Source organism: Choloepus didactylus, chromosome 3 (genome assembly GCF_015220235.1).
Source record: "Choloepus didactylus isolate mChoDid1 chromosome 3, mChoDid1.pri, whole genome shotgun sequence".
NCBI classification, from domain to species: domain Eukaryota; kingdom Metazoa; phylum Chordata; class Mammalia; order Pilosa; family Megalonychidae; genus Choloepus; species Choloepus didactylus.
Window position 1 is genome coordinate 53,300,808 of NC_051309.1, and position 16,546 is coordinate 53,317,353.

The 16,546-nt window shown below is 39.2% G+C and overlaps 1 protein-coding gene across 1 annotated transcript in view; it reads left to right on the plus strand.

Moving 5' to 3' along the window:
- Positions 1-16,546, plus strand: part of CWH43 (cell wall biogenesis 43 C-terminal homolog) — a 107,799-nt gene that overhangs the window by 61,877 nt on the left and 29,376 nt on the right. The window contains exon 11 of the mRNA XM_037828936.1: positions 4,358-4,493. Within this exon, the coding sequence (XP_037684864.1) occupies positions 4,358-4,493 (136 nt within the window). The remainder of the gene's footprint in view (positions 1-4,357; positions 4,494-16,546) is intronic.

A 16,546-nucleotide genomic window follows, 5' to 3' on the forward strand; every position in this document is an offset into this window, starting at 1 on the left:
CTCTCCCCAATCTCCAAGGAATGTGTTCCATCCTCTCTGAGGCCTGGGTTGGCAGCACTCTTCCTGAGCATCGAGGCAGAAGGCTCACCCTCTGCCTCCAGGCAAACTCACCCTTTCCATGTGCACAGGTAGGTCTATTCTCCTGGCCTGAGATTTCTCGCCTCCAGACCTTAGGTTCTATGGTTCTGCCTTTGAAATCATCCCTGTCTCAATTTGTCCCTTCTCCGTCCCCTCCAGTCCAGACTGGGAGTGGTTCTGTCTATACAGCTCTCACAAAAAAATTGTTGGCTTAGCATGCAGCATACAGGGGTCAAAACTGTCAGACAATAGGACTTTCTGCAAATCCTTTCTGGGTAACTCCATCTCAAATCCAGGCTTGTACTGGAATGGCTGGCTGTTTCCAGGTTTCATTAAATCCTCACATGGGGCTGTAGCCTCTGGGGTTTCACTTTCTGGAAGCTCAGAGTTTTCCAGACCATCAATTTCTGGTTTCTTTGAACCCAAGAGTTCAGTTCTCAGCTTATCTCTTTCCTCTCACATTTTACTATAAGCTGCAAGGAGAAGTCAGGCTGCATTTTCCATATTTAGTATTGAAATCTCTTCAGCTAAGCATCCTAGCTCGTTTCTTTCAAAGTATGCTTTCCATCCAACACCAGGACTCAATTTTGCCAAATTCTCTGCCACTTTAAAACAAGGATTGCTTTTATTCCTGTTGGCAGTTACACAGTCATCATTTCTCTTTAAGGCATCATCAGAAATATCTTTAGAGTCCATATTTCTACCAACAGTCTCTTCAAAGCAGTTCAGGCCTTTTCTATCAAGCTCCTCACAGTTCTTCCAGAATCTTTCCTGTATCCATTTAAAAAGCCATTCCAATATGATTGGTGTTTGCAAACTCAGCAACACCCCACTTCTTTGGTACCAAAATCTGTTCTGGTTTGCTAGAGCTGCCATTAGGCAAAATACCAGCAATGGATTGGCTTTTATAAAGGGGGTTTATTAGGTTACAAATTTACAGTCTGAGACCATAAAAATGTCCAAACGAAGGCATCAACATGAGGATACCTTCACTGAAGAACAGCTGATGGCATCCAGAACCCCTCTGTCAACTGGGAAGTCACCTGGCTGGCATCTTCTTGTCTTTGGCTCCCAGGTTGTGTTTCAGCTCCTTCTCTCAGCTGCTGTAAGTCTTTGCTTCTCTCTCCCAGGGCATTTCTCTCTAAGCATCCTGGGGTTCCTCTGTTAGCCTCTCTGGGGCAAACTCTGGGCTTCATCTCTTAGCTGAGCATCTCCAAGTATCCTTCTGTCCATATCTCCAAGCATCTTTAAGCACCCCTGTTGGCTCCTGCTCCTCTTAAAGGGCTCCAGTGATCTAATTAAGACCTATCCTCAATGGGCGGGGCCACACCTTTGGGGAAATATCTAATCAAAATGTTTCACCTACAGTAGGGTGATTCACATCTCCATGAAAACAACCTAATCCAAATATTCCACAAGACTGGATTAAAACATGGCTTTTGTGGGGGACATAATATATCCAAACTGGCACACCACTTTATTATTAACTCCGTGTAATGGTGCCGTACAATTGTTCTAGTTCATGACAGAACTTTTAAATATTTATACTGTTAATCACAGTCATCGTCTATCACAAGATTCACTGTTACACACTCCATGTTTTAGCCTCTTGCTTTTCTTCTGATGACATAAATGACAGTAAACTTCCCCTTTCAACCACATTCACACAAAATTCAGCACTGTTAATTTCAAGTATAAAGGTTTTTCTTGTTTTTTTAATTATATTTTTAAATTGTAGAAGATAACATATGTACATAGAAGTGATAACTTTCCAACTGCAAATCAAGTAGTTAGAGAGCAAATTTCAAAGAATATCATGGGCCACAGTTCCAGTTTCAGTTATTTCCCTATTGTGAAATATAACATACATACAAAAAGGTAATATCTTTCTAAGTATGATATAACAAGTAATTATATAGGAAATTTCCAAAGTTTGTATGAGTTACATTATCACAGTTCCAGTTATTTCCTTATTGTGAAGTATAACATGCATACAAAAAGGTGATAGCTTTCAAATTACAATTTTTTGAAAAAAATTCAGTTTTATTGAGATATATTCACATGCCATACAATCATCCATGGTGTACAATTGACTGTTCACAGTATCATCATATAGTTGTGCATTTATCACCCCAGTGAGTTTTTGAACATTTTCCTTACTCCAAAAAGAATAAAAAAAAGAATAAAAATAAAAGTAAAAAAAAACACCCAAAGCATTCCATCCCCACTTCATCCCATCCTATTTTTCATTTAGTTTTTGTCCCTGTTTTTCTACTCATCTGTCCATACACTGGATGAAGGGAGTGTGAGCCACAAAGTTTTCACAATCACGTGGTCACATCATGTAAGCTACATAGTTATGCAATCATCTTCAAGAATCAAGACTACTGGGTTGCATTTCCACAGTTTCAGGTATTTCCTTCTAGCTATTCTGATACACTAAAAACTAAAAAGGAATGTCTATATAGTGCATAAGAATGCCTTCCAGAGTGATGTCTCGACTCAGTGTGAAATCTCTCAGCCACTGAAACTTTATTTTGTTTCATCTCGCTTTCTGCTTCTGGTCAAGAAGATTTTCTCAATCCCATGATGCTGGGTCTGGGCTCATCCCCGGGAGTCATGTCCCACCTTGCCAGGGAGATTTACACCCCTGGGAGTCATGTCCCACATAGTGGGGAGGGCAAAATATGCATATAATATTCTATTGTATGCATACACCACAGTTCACCATTCTGTTCATCAGTCGATGTACTCTTAGGCCACCTCCATCCATTGAAAATCATGAATACTGCCACCATAAACGCCAGTGTTCAAATGTCCACTCATGTCCTTGATCTCAGATCTTCTAAGTTTATACCCCGTAATGAAGTTGCATGACCTTGTAGCACCCACATACTTAGTGTTTTGTGAAACCACCAAACTGTCCTCCAGAAAGGCTGTACTATTCTACTTCTCCACCAACAGTAAATAGGTACATCACTTTCTCCATGTTTTCTCCAGCACTTTTATCCCTCTGTTTATATTTTTCCCTGAAATTTTATAGAGATATATTCACATACCATACAATCATCCACAGTATACAATCATTTGTTTACAGCATCATCATATACTTATGCATTCATCACCATGACCAGTAGTTGAATATATTCATTATTCCAAAAAAAAAATTTTAAAGAGTAATAAAAAAGGTAGAAAAAATACCTTAGAATACGATATAATAATAAGGTCAGGAAGACTCCCATACTACCAAGAATCCCATACCTGTCCTTTATATCCTCCTCTCATAGACATTTAGCTTTGGTATATTGCCTTTGTTACATTTAATGGAAGCATATTACAATGTTACTGTTAACCATAGACTCCAGTTTGCTTTGATTATATTTTTCCCCAATACCATCTCTTTTTCAAATTGCAATTTAACAAGTAGCTATAGAACAAATTACAGGTTACAGCTCTGCCGTCTCAGTTCTTTCCTTCTAGCCATTCCAACACCCTAGCCACTAAGAAAAAGGAAATTATTTAGAGATCCAGTATTCATAATCCTTTGTCAAATTCCATTTTGTCTGTTGCTACCCCTTCCTCTAGTTTAATAACTTTCCCAATCCTCAAGGATGTCTAGGCAGTGACCACCCTAACTTGTTCATGTTGGAAAAGGGTGCCAACTTTATAAGAAAAGGAGACACATTTGGTTGATGTTCTTGAAGAGGCTGTTGCCTCTGGATTTGGGGACTTAGCTGGCATAGGAGTTCTCTGAAGGATTTTAGTTTCTGAAGAATAAACTTAGTGAGTGAAACTTTATTACAGAGTCTCAGATAGGGATCTGGGTATTCTTTAAGGTTTTCAGGACTACTGTTGACTTGGGCTAATCATACTGTGGTCATTTGGCATATCTAGGTGAAACTTAGTTAGGAGTAACCTCCAGGATAGCCTCTTGACTCTATTTGAATTCTCTTAGCCACTGAGACCTTATTTTGTTGCCTTTCTTTTCCCCTTTTTGGTCAAAAGGGCATTCTCAATCCCTCAATGTCAGGGTCAGGTTCATTCCTGGAATTCATGCCCCATGTCGCCAGGAAGACACATTCATCTGAGGGGTCCTGTCCCATGTTGGGGGGAAGGTGATGAATTCATTTGCAGAGTTAGGCTTATAGAGAGAAAGTCTACATTTGAGCAACAAAAGTTCTCTAGAGGTGACTCCTTATCAAGTATAAAGTTTTGATAAATCTTTTTTTTTTTTCCATTGCTCTGGTTAACCAATATGTGCATTTTTTTCCCTGAATAGGTGCAGATTTCATAACAATTTTGGAGAGTGATGCTTCCAAGCCCTATATAGGGAACAATGACTTAACTATGTGGCTAGGGGAGAAGTTGGGTTTCTATACTGACTTTGGTCCAAGCACAAGGGATCACACATGGGGGTGAGTATACCTTGGGAATTCATCCTGAACAAAGCCCTGAAAGACTAGGCAGCCGAGGCTTGGAATGGAAAGTTGAGAGTGTCATAACCTTATCCTAATAATATGTCTCAGTGATGCTTCTTGAGGGACTAGGACATGCTGAAGAATAGCTATTGATGAGATCTTCACACAGGGCTGATAGCCCAGCGTCCCTCCTATTTGGTGGTACTGAACACAGTTCTTAGCAGAACTGGTGTGGCTCATTTGGCACTCTCTCCTTTGTAACTCCAGAGTCAGTTAAAAGTGTCTAATACACCACTGAGTTTAGATCCCAGAGCAGTGGTTCTAAGCAGTGGGTGATAATGCAGTCACTGGGAGTTCTGAAAAATTATTGATGTTTGAACCACATGCCAGATTTTCTAAGTCAAGAGTCCCTAGAGTGTGGAGCCTGGGCAGGAATATTTTTAAAGGCTCCATAGATATTTTTGGTTAAGAACTCCTGAATGAGGGACAATAACATATTTTTGTGAATGGCAATACCTTACAGCTTAAAGAAAAGTATTTTTCAGAATAATAAGTCTAAGCGTATCTTCAGCAAAGTTTTATATAGCATGTGCTAAGCTTTCACTAAAGAATATTCTAGGTAAGGTATAAATGAAGTTCTTTTCCAGCTTCCCCAAAGAAGTTCTTATAGTTCAGAGTTTAAAGTGAAATCCTAGGGATCCTGTTCCAGTTTGCTAATCCTGCCTTATGCAAAATACCAGAAATGGATTGGCTTTTATAAAGGGGGGTTATTTGGTTACAAAGTTACAGTCTTAAGGCCATGAAGTGTCCAAGGTAAGTCCTCACAATTGGGTACCTTCACTGGAGGATGGCCAAGGGTGTCTGGAAAACCTCTGTTAGCTGGGAAGGCACGTGGCTGGTGTCTGCTGTCAATGGCCATCTTCAAAGGGGCTCTCTAAGTTGCAGCTCCTCTCTCAGCTCCTGTGCGTTCTTCAGAGTGTCCCTCTTGGCTGTAGCAAGCCCACTCCTTCTGTCTGAGCTTATATAGTGCCCCAGTAAACTAATCAAGGCCCACACTGAATGGGCAGGGTGACACTTCCATGGAAATTATCCAGTCGGAGTTATTGCCTCTAGTTGGGTGGGTCGCATCTCCATGGAAACACTCAGTTGAAGAATTGCAATCTAATCAACACTATATGTCTGCCCACACAAGATTGAATCAAAGATAATGGTGTTTTGGGGGACATAATACATTCAAACTGGCACAGATCCTTTTAGTGAATTTGAAGTACATTTTGTGTTCAGCCAATACTTTGGAACAGGACCATGTGGATTTGATGTAGGATTTCCGTATTAAAAATGCAAGATATAATCCCAAAAAAAGTATGACAAAGCTACTTGAGCTAATAAATGAGTTCAGCAAAGTGGCAGGATACAAGATCAACATGGAAAAATAAGTAGGGTTTCTATATACTAGTAATAATCTATCCGAGGAGATAATCAAGATAAAAATTTCCATTTGCGATAGCAGCTAAAAGAATTAAATATCTAGGACTAAACTTAACTAGGGGTGTAAAAGACCCATACACAGACAGCTACAAAACATTGCTAAAAGAAATCAAAGAAGACCTAAATAAATGGAAAGACATCCCACGTTCGGGGTTTGGAGGGGTTTTATGTCATTAAGATGTCAGTTCTACCCAAATTGATCTACACATTCAAAGTAATCCCAATCCCAATCCCAATCCAAAAAGCCTACTTTGCAGAAATGGAAAAGCTAATAATCAAATTTATTTGGAATGCAAAGGGACCTTGAATAGCCAAAAAATCTTGAAAAATAAAAATGAAGTGGGAGGACTCACTTTTAAAACATATTGTAAAGCCACAGTGGTCTTTACTGGTGTAAAGATAGACATATTGTTCAATGGAATTGAATCGCAAGTACAGAAATAGACCCTCAGGTCTATGGTCAGTTGATTTTTGATAAGACTCCCAAGTCCACTCAACTGGGACAGACCAGTCTTTACAATAAATGGTGCTGGGAGAATTGGATATCCATATCCAAAGGAATGAAAGAGGACCCCTATCTCACACCCTATACAAAAATTAACTGACAATGGATCAAAGAATTAAATATAAGAACTAGGACTATAAAACTCCTATAAGAAAACATGGGGAAGCAAGTCCAGGATCTTGTGTTAGGCAATGGTTTCTTAGACTTTACACCCAAAGCACAAGCAATGAACAAATCTAGATAAATGGGGCCTCCTCAAAATTGACTACTTCTGCTTCAAAGGATTTTGTCAAAACTGGGAAAAGGCAGATGACTCAATGGGAGAAAATATTTGGAAACCTCATATCTGACAAGGGTTTGATATCAAATATATATAAAGAAATCCTACAACTCAGCAATAAAAAGATGAACAGCCCATTAAAAGAATGGGCAAAAGACATGAATAGATACGTTTCCAAAGAGGAAATACAGGTGGCTAAAAAGCACATGAGAAGATGCTCAGCTTCACTAGCTAGTATGGAAATGCAAATCAAAACCACGAGATAGCATTTCCCACCTACTAGAATGGCCGCTATTTAACAAACAGGAAACCAGAAATATTGGAGAGAAAGTGGAGAAATAGGAACACTTATTCACTTCTGGTGGGAATGTAAAATGGTACGTACCTCCCCTGTGGAAGACAGTTGGGCAGCTCCTCAGAAAGCTGTTGAGATGCCTTATGATCTAGCAGTCCCGCTCCTCAGTTATATACACAGAAGATCTGAAAGCAGGGACGCAAACAGACACTCGCACACCGATGTTTCTAGTGGCATTATTCACAACTGCCAAAAAATGGAAACAACCCAAATGTCCATTAACCCATGAGTGGATAAACAAAATGTGGTACATACATATAATGGAATATTATTCAGTGGTGGGAAGGAATGAAGTTCTGAAGCACATGATAACAAGGATGAGCCTTGAGGACATCATGTTGAATGAAATAAGTCAGACACAAAAGACAAATATTGTATAATCTCACTGATATGAGCTAATTATAATATGTAAACAAATAGACATAAAATCTAGAATATAGGTTACCAGGGTATAGAATGGGGCTAGAGAATGGGGAGCAGTTCCTTAATATGTGCAGGATGTTTCACAAGGTGGACTTAAACGTTGGGTATACATAGAGGTGATGGTAGCACATTATTGTGAGTATAACTAATAGTGCTGATTTGTGAGTAAATGTGGTTGAAAGGAAAGGTCACCAGAAGGAAAGCTAGAGGTGAAAACCTGAGAATGTATAACACAGTGAATCTTCTGGTGGACAATGACCGTGATTAACAGTACAAATATATATATTTTTAATATTCATTTTATTAAGATATATTCACATACCAGGCAGTCATACAAAACAAATCGTACATTCGATTGTTCACAGTACCATTACATAGTTGTACATTCATCACCTAAATCAATCCCTGACACCTTCATTACCACACACACAAAAATAACAAGAATAATAATTAAAGTGAAAAAGAGCAACTAAAGTAAAAAAGAACACTGGGTGCCCTTGTCTGTTTGTTTGTTTGTTTCCTTCCCCCACCTTTCCACTCATCCATCCACAAACTTGACAAAGGGGAGTGTGATCCCCATGGCCCCCCCAATCCCACTGTCCCCCCTCATAAGCCACGTTTTTATACAATTGTCTTCAAGATTCATGGGTTCTGGGTTGTAGTTTGATAGTTTCAGCTATCTACCACCAGCTACCCCAATTCATTAGAACCTAAAAAGGGTTGTCTATATTGTGCATAAGAGTGCCCACCAGAGTGACCTCTCGGCTCCTTTTGGAATCTCTCTGCCACTGAAGCTTATTTCATTTCCTTTCACATCCTCCTTTTGGTCAAGAAGATGTTCTCCATCCCACGATGCCAGGTGTACATTCCTCCCTGGGAGTCATGTTCCACGTTGCCAGGGAGATTCACTCCCCTGGGTCCCACGTAGTGGGGAGGGCAGTGATTTCACCTTTCAAGTTGGCTTAGGTAGAGAGAGAGGGCCACATCTGAGCAACAAAGAGGAATTTGGGAGGAGGTTCTTAGGCACAATTATAGGGAGGTCTCGCCTCTCCTTTGCAGCAACAGTCTTCCCAAGGGTGAATCCTGTGGTAGAGGGCTCAACCCATCAAACCACCAGTTCCCTATGTCTGTGGTCATGTTAGCAACCATCGAGGTGGGGTAGGCCAATACCCCTGCATTCTCCACAGGCTTCGCAAGGGGGCTCTACATATTTTTTTCCTTGTTTTTTTTTTTTTTTTTCTTTTTTACCTTTTTTTTTTTTTAAATCAACTGTATGAAAAATAAAAAAATTTAAAAAAATTTAAAAAAAAAAACATACAATAAAAGAACATTTCAAAGAGACCATAACAAGGGAGTAAAAAAAACACAACTAACCTAAGATAACTACTTTACTTCCAACATGTTCCCACTCTACCCCAAGAAAGTTACCTAATATAGCAACATTTCTGTGAACTTGTTCCTATTATACCCATCAGAAATTAACAGACCATAGTCATTCCTGGGCATTCCCAGAACATTAAATTTACCCATGATAGCTTATCTGTTCTTCTTGGATTATTGTTCCCCCTTCCTTAATTGCTCTCTATTGCTAGTTCCCCTACATTCTACATTATAAACCATTTGTTTTACATTTTTCAAAGTTCACATTAGTGGTAGCATATAATATTTCTCTTTTTGTGCCTGTCTTATTTTGCTCAGCATTGTGTCTTCAGGGTTCATCCATGTTGTCATATGTTTCACGAGATCATTCCTTCTTACTGCTGTGTAGTATTCCATCGTGTGTATATACCACATTTTATTTATCCACTCATCTGTTGAAGGACATTTGGGTTGTTTCCATCTCTTGGCAATTGTGAATAATGCTGCTATGAACATTGCCATGCAGATATCTGTTCGTTTCATTGCTTTCCAATCTTCCAGGTATATACTGAGAAGTGCAATCGCTGGATCAAACAGTAACTCTATATCTAGTTTTCTAAGGAAGTGCCAGACTGACTTCCAGAGTGGATGAACCATTACACACTCCCACCAACAATGAATAAGAGTTCCAATTTCTCCACATCCTCTCCAGCGTTTGTAGTTTCCTGTTTGTTTAATGGCAGCCATTCTAATCGGTGTGAGATGGTATCTCATTGTGGTCTTAATTTGCATCTCTCTAATAGCTAGTGAAGCTGAACGTTTTTTCATGTGTTTCTTGGCCATTTGTATTTCCTCTTCAGAGAACTGTCTTTTCATATCTTTTGCCCATTTTATAATTGGCCTGTCTGTACTATTGTCATTGAGTTGTAGGATTTCTTTATATATGCAAGATATCAGTCTTTTGTCAGATACATGGTTTCCAAAAATTTTTTCCCATTGAGTTGGCTGCCTCTTTACCTTTTTGACAAATTCCTTTGAGGTACAGAAACTTCTAAGCTTGAGGAGTTCCCATTTATCTATTTTTTCTTTTGTTGCTTGTGCTTTGGGTGTAAAGTCTAGGAAGTGGCCGCCTAATACAAGGTCTTGAAGATGTTTTCCTACGTTATCTTCTAGGAGTTTTATGGTACTTTCTTTTATATTGAGATCCTTGGTCCATTTTGAGTTAATTTTTGTGTAGGGTGTGAGGTAGGGGTCCTCTTTCATTCTTTTGGATATGGATATCCAACTCTCCCATCCCCATTTGTTGAAAAGACCATTATGACCCAGTTCAGTGACTTTGGGGGCCTTATCAAAGATCAGTCAGCCATAGATCTGGGGGTCTATCTCCGAATTCTCAATTCGATTCCATTGATCTATATGTTTATCTTTGTGCCAGGACCATGCTGTTTTGAAAACTGTGGCTTTATAATAAGCTTCAAAGTCAGGAGTGTAAGTCCTCCCACTTGGTTTTTCTTTTTTAGAGCGTCTTTAGCAATTCGAGGCATCTTCCCTTTCCAAATAAATTTGATAACTAGCTTTTCCAAGTCTGCAAAGTAGGTTGTTGGAATTTTGATTGGGATTGCATTGAATCTGTAGATGAGTTTGGGTAGAATTGACATCTTAATGACATTTAGCCTTCCTATCCATGAACATGGAATATTTTTCCATCTTTTAAGGTCCCCTTCTATTTCTTTTAGTAGAGTTATGTAGTTTCCTTTGTATAGGTCTTTTACATCTTTGGTTAAGTTTTTTCCTAGGTACTTGATTTTTTTAGTTGCTATTGAAAATGGTATCTTTTTCTTGAGTGTCTCTACAGTTTGTTCATTTCTAGCATATAGAAACATTACTGACTTATGTGCATTAATCTTGTATCCTGCTACTTTGCTAAATTTGTTTACTAGCTCTAGTAGCTGTATCATCGATTTCTCAGGGTTTTCCAGATATAAGATCATATCATCTGCAAACAATGACAGTTTTACTTCTTCCTTTCCAATTTGGATGCCTTTTATTTCTTTGTCTTTCCGGATTGCCCTGGCTAGCACTTCCAGTACAATGTTGAATAACAGTGGTGACAGCGGGCATCCTTGTCTTGTTCCTGATCTTAGAGGGAAGGCTTTCCGTCTCTCACCATTGAGTACTATGCTGGCTGTGGTTTTTTTTTATATATGCTCTTTGTCATGTTGAGGAAGTTTCCTTCAATTCCTACCTTTTGAAGTGTTTTTATCAAAAACGGATGTTGGATTTTGTCCAATGCTTTTTCAGCATCTATTGAGATGATCATTTGATTTTTCCCTTTCGAATTGTTAATGTGTTGTAATACATTGATTGATTTTCTTATGTTGAACCATCCTTGCATGCCTGGAATGAACCCCACTTGGTCATGGTGTACGATTTTTTTAATGTGTCTTTGGATTCGATTTGCAAGTATTTTGTTGAGGATTTTTGCATCTATATTCATTAGGGAGATTGGCCGGTAGTTTTCCTTATTTGTAGCATCTTTGCCTGGTTTTGGTATTAGATTAATGTTAGCTTCATAAAATGAGTTAGGTAGTGTTCCATTTTCTTCAATGTTTTGAAAGAGTTTAAGTAAGATTGGTATCAGTTCTTTTTGGAAAGTTTGATAGAATTCCCCTGTGAAGCCATCTGGCCCTGGGCATTTATTTGTGGGAAGATTTTTGATGACTGATTGGATCTCTTTGCTTGTGATGTGTTGGTTGAGGTCTTCTGTGTCTTCTCTGGTCAGTCTCGGTTGTTCATATGTTTCCAGGAAATTGTCCATTTCCTCTACATTATCCAGTTTGTTGCCATACAGTTGTTCATAGTATCCTCTTATAGTTTTTTAAATTTCTTCGGGATCTGCAGTTATGTCACCTTTTTTATTCATTATTTTGTTTATATGGATCTTCTCTCTTTTTGAATTTGTCAGTCTAGCTAGGGGCTTGTCAATCTTGTTGATCTTCTCAAAGAACCAACTTTTGGTGATATTTATCCTGTCTGTTTTTTTTGTTGTTGTTCTCTATGTCATTTATTTCTGCTTTAATCCTTGTTATTTCTTTCCTTCTACTTGGTTTAGGATTGGTTTACTGTTCATTTTCTAGCTTCTTCAGTTGATCCATTAGTTCTTTGATTTTGGCTCTTTCTTCCTTTTTAATATATGTATTTAGTGCTATAAATTTCCCCCTCAGTACTGCCTTTGCTGCATCCCATAGGTTTTGGTATGTTGTGTTCTCATTTTCATTCATCTCTATATATTTAGCAATTTCTCTTGCTATTTCTTCTTTAACCCACTGATTGTTTAGGAGTGTGTTGTTTAACCTCCAGGTATTTGTGAATTTTCTAAGTCTCTGATGGTTATTGACTTCTAATTGTATTCCTTTGTGGTCAGAGAATGTGCTTTGAATAATTTCAATCTTTTTAAATTTATTGAGGCTTGTTTTATGTCCCAGCATATGATCTATTCTGGAGAACGTTCTGTGAGCACTAGAGAAGTATGTGTATCCTGGTGATCTGGGATGTAATGTTCTATATATGTCTGTTAAATCTAATTCATTTATCAGATTGTTTAGGTTTTCAGTTTCCTTGTTGGTCTTCTGTCTGGTTGATCTATCTATAGGAGAGAGTGATGTGTTGAAGTTTCCCAAAATTATTGTGGAAACATCAATTGCTTCCTTTAGTTTTGCCAGTGTTTCTCTTATGTATTTTGTGGCACCTTGATTGGGTGCATAAACATTTATGATTGTTATTTCTTCTTCTTGAATTGCCCCTTTTATTAGTATGTAGTGGCCTTCTTTGTCTCTCAAAACATCCCTGCATTTAAAGTCTATTTCATCTGAGATTAATATTGCTACACCTGCTTTCTTTTGGCTGTGGCTTGCATGAAATATTTTTTTCCATCCTTTCACTTTCAGTTTCTTTGTGACCCTGTGTCTAAGATGAGTCTCTTGTATGCAGCATATTGATGGTTCATTTTTTTTGATCCATTCTGCGAATCTATATCTTTTAATTGGGGAGTTTAATCCATTTCCATTCAACGTTATAACCATGAAGGCATTTCTTGAATCTGCCATCTTATCCTTTGGTTTATGTTTGTCATATATATTTTTCCCCTCTGTCTATTAATATCCTTTAATGTACCCATACCGAATCTCTTTAGGACTGAACTTTTCTCCAAGTCTCTCTCTCCTTTCTTTGTTTTTCTGTCTGTAGGGCTCCCTTTAGTATCTCCAGTAGGGCAGGTCTCTTGTTAGCAAATTCTCTCAGCATTTGTTTGTCTGTGAAAAATTTAAGCTCTCCCTCAAATTTGAAGGAGAGCTTTGCTGGATAAAGAATTCTTGGTTAGAAATTTTTCTCAGAATTTTAAATATATCATGCCACTGCCTTCTTGCCTCCATGGTGGCTGCTGAGTAGTCACTACTTAGTTTTGTGCTGTTTCCTTTGTATGTGGTGAATTGCTTTTCTCTTGCTGCTTTCAGAACTTGCTCCTTCTCTTCTCTGTTTGACAGTGTGATCAGAATATGTCTTGGAGTGGGTTTATTTGGATTTATTCTATTTGGAGTTTGCTGGGCATTTATGATTTGTGTATTCATGGTATTTACAAGATTTGGGAAGTTTTCCCCAACAATTTCTTTGAATACTCTTCCTAGACCTTTACCCTTTTCTTCCCCTTCTGGAACACCAATGAGTCTTATATTTGAACGTTTCATATTATCTATCATATCCCTGAGGTCCGTTTCGATTTTTTTGATTTTTTTCCCCATTCTTTCTTTTGTGCTTTCATTTTCCATTTTGTTGTCTTCCAGGTCACTGATTTGTTGTTCAACTTCCTCTAGTCTTGTACTATGAGTATCCAGAATCTTTTTAATTTGGTCACCAGTTTCTTTATTTTCCATACGATCATCTATTTTTTTATTTAGTCTTGCAGTGTCTTCTTTATGCTCTTCTAGGGTCTTCTTGATATCCTTTGTATCCTGTACTATGGTCTCATTGTTCATCTTTAGTTCTTTGATTAGTTGCTCTAGGGACTGTGTCTCTTCTGATCTTTTGATTTGGGTGTTTGAGCTTGGGTTATCCATATCGTCTGGTTTTTTCATATGCTTTATAGTTTTCTGTTGTTTTTGGCCTCTTGGCATTTGCTGAACTTGATAGGGTTCTTTTAGGATTTGTAGACCAATTGAAGTCCTTATCTCTAATTTATCAGATCTACAGCTTCTTGGTGTACACTTTCTCTAACCAACAGGTGGCGTCCATGAGCCACCTGTTATCCACAAGCCAGTTCTCCCCCTCTTTGCCTTTGTGGTGAGTGGGGGAGTGAGTCTTGTGGGGTCCAATTGGTGTACCAAGCTTGCGTGTGTAGTTGGTGTTGCCCGCCCTGTATATGGGGCGTTTGTCTGGGCGGTCAGGGAGGGGGGCTGGCTCTAGCAATCAAATCTCTCTGGTGTTCCTGGAGTTTTAAAGCTGCTGCAATAGTCTAATCCTTCAGTTGAGTCCTGCCACAGTTTGTCTCTGCCACTGACCCACAAGTCCTTGGTATTGGCGTATGGCCCCTAAGACTTGCGAGTGGGTCCCTCTTCCAGGCCGTGCACCCCCTGGTCCTCTGTTGAGGGATGAGTGTGCTATGTCACAGGTGAGTGCCATCCCCCCAGGGCAGTTCTGGGCTGCTGGGCTGTGTAGGGAGGCTCCCAGTCTGCTGAAATGATGGCTGAATGGGGCTTTGTTAATTCACACAGCTCCACCTTCCCAGTTCTGGGACAACCAGCTGAGGGTGCAGGGAAGGCTAATGTCAACGCCCAGTTTTGTGCTGTGTGCATGCTATTTGAAGCACTTCTGTCACACTGGGTTGTCTGGGGCAGCTCTGGGCTATGGGGCTGGCAGTGGGCAGGAGTGTTTCCTGTCGTCCAGGGTGATGGCTGTGAGCGGACACCCCCCTTTTCTTGGGAAGTTGTGGTGTTTAGTGAATTTCCTCAGCCACTGGATTATTGCCTTTTGTCTCAGAGCTCTCTTAGTTCTTCTCTCGTCTTGACCTGCCCAAATTGCAAGTCTTTGAGGCTTCCTGTAATGGGCTTCTTAGCGTAATTGTTTTAGAAACAGAAAAAGAAAAGATTAAAAAAAAAAATAAAAGCCCTCCTCGCAGATCTAATGGGTTATTGAACTGCTAAGAGACAAAGCAATTAGGGCCATGAAGGAAAGATCCAGGGGGCAGGGAGATCAGTTTTTCTTTGGGATTTGCATATGAGCCTCAGGGCCTGAGCTCTGCCCTTCCCCTTTCTATGTTCACCAGAACTCCGAAAAGCCTCCACTTTTATTTTTGAGTTTTTCTTGCTGTTTTTTGCTATGCCTGTCTCCTCTCTGCTGGGCTAGGCTGCTCTCAGATTCTCTGGTATCTGGTCTCAGTCTATCTATGGTTGGAGTTTGGATCAGTAGAATGAGTTTCCGGTAAGAGCTGCCACTGCAGTTCTCCCTTCTCCTTCCCGGAGCTGAAGGCCCCTCCTCCCACGGGACTGAGCCTGGCAGGGAGGGGCGCTAGTCCCCTGTCTGCAGAAACTTACAGATTTCGCCGATCTCAGCAGTTCGACTTTTTCATGGGTGTTGTGTGAAGTATGCCCAAAGTCAGATTGCTCTGCGGTGTACAGTCCACGCAATTCGTGGCTTTCTACCTACTTTCCTGGAGGAGTAACTAAAACATACAGCTCAGCAATCTGCCATCTTGCCCCGCCTCCACAAATATTAAAAAAATTCTCTTATGAACTAGAACAAATGTATGACACTATTACAAGGAGTTAGTAATAGAGGAGTATTTAAGAGAAAATGTACCTATTACAAACTATGGACTATAATTAACAGTAATATCTTAATTTCTATCATTAATAGTAACAAATATACCACATCAATACTAAGGGTCAACAATGGGGGGGGATAAAGGGTATGGGATGTTTTTGTTTTATTTTATATTTTTATTTTATTATATTATTATTGGAGAAATGAAAATGTTCTAAAATTGATTGTGACTGCAGAACTATGTGATGATTCTGGGAGCCATTGATAGTATACTTTGGATGGATTGTATGGTGTGTGACTGTATTTCAAGGAAACTGCATTTCAAAAAAATGCAAGATATAATAGCCAAAAATGGTTTTGAAATTCTTTTTCAAATGTGCCTTCAGGAAAATTACCTTGCCAAATTAAAGGTTTATTTTTTAATGAAATGAGCTTTAAAACAATCCAATTAATAAAGCTTCAGAGAAGGTTTGGTACCAACTCAAAATACCTGTGTCTTTTTAAGGCTTTTGGCATCTGTAGCACACCGAGCCATGATTGTCTAGTGGGTGGGTTATCCCTTGCTGCTGGGTTCTCCTAGAACCTTTCTTTGACTGTGTCTCTGCATGAAGTTTGCCGGGAAGATGGAAACAAATTGCCAATCAATTCACTTTTCTTTTTTTGCACCTCTGAGGAAAGGTTTGTTAAAAAAGGAAGTTGAAAGGAATAATGCATATTTTAATTGGGTACTGTTAGGTCCTGGGCATTTTTGAACTTGTTGCACATACAGTGCTGAGTACATTATTCCAGCCCTTCACGGGTTCACTGTCTAGCAATGTAAACAATTA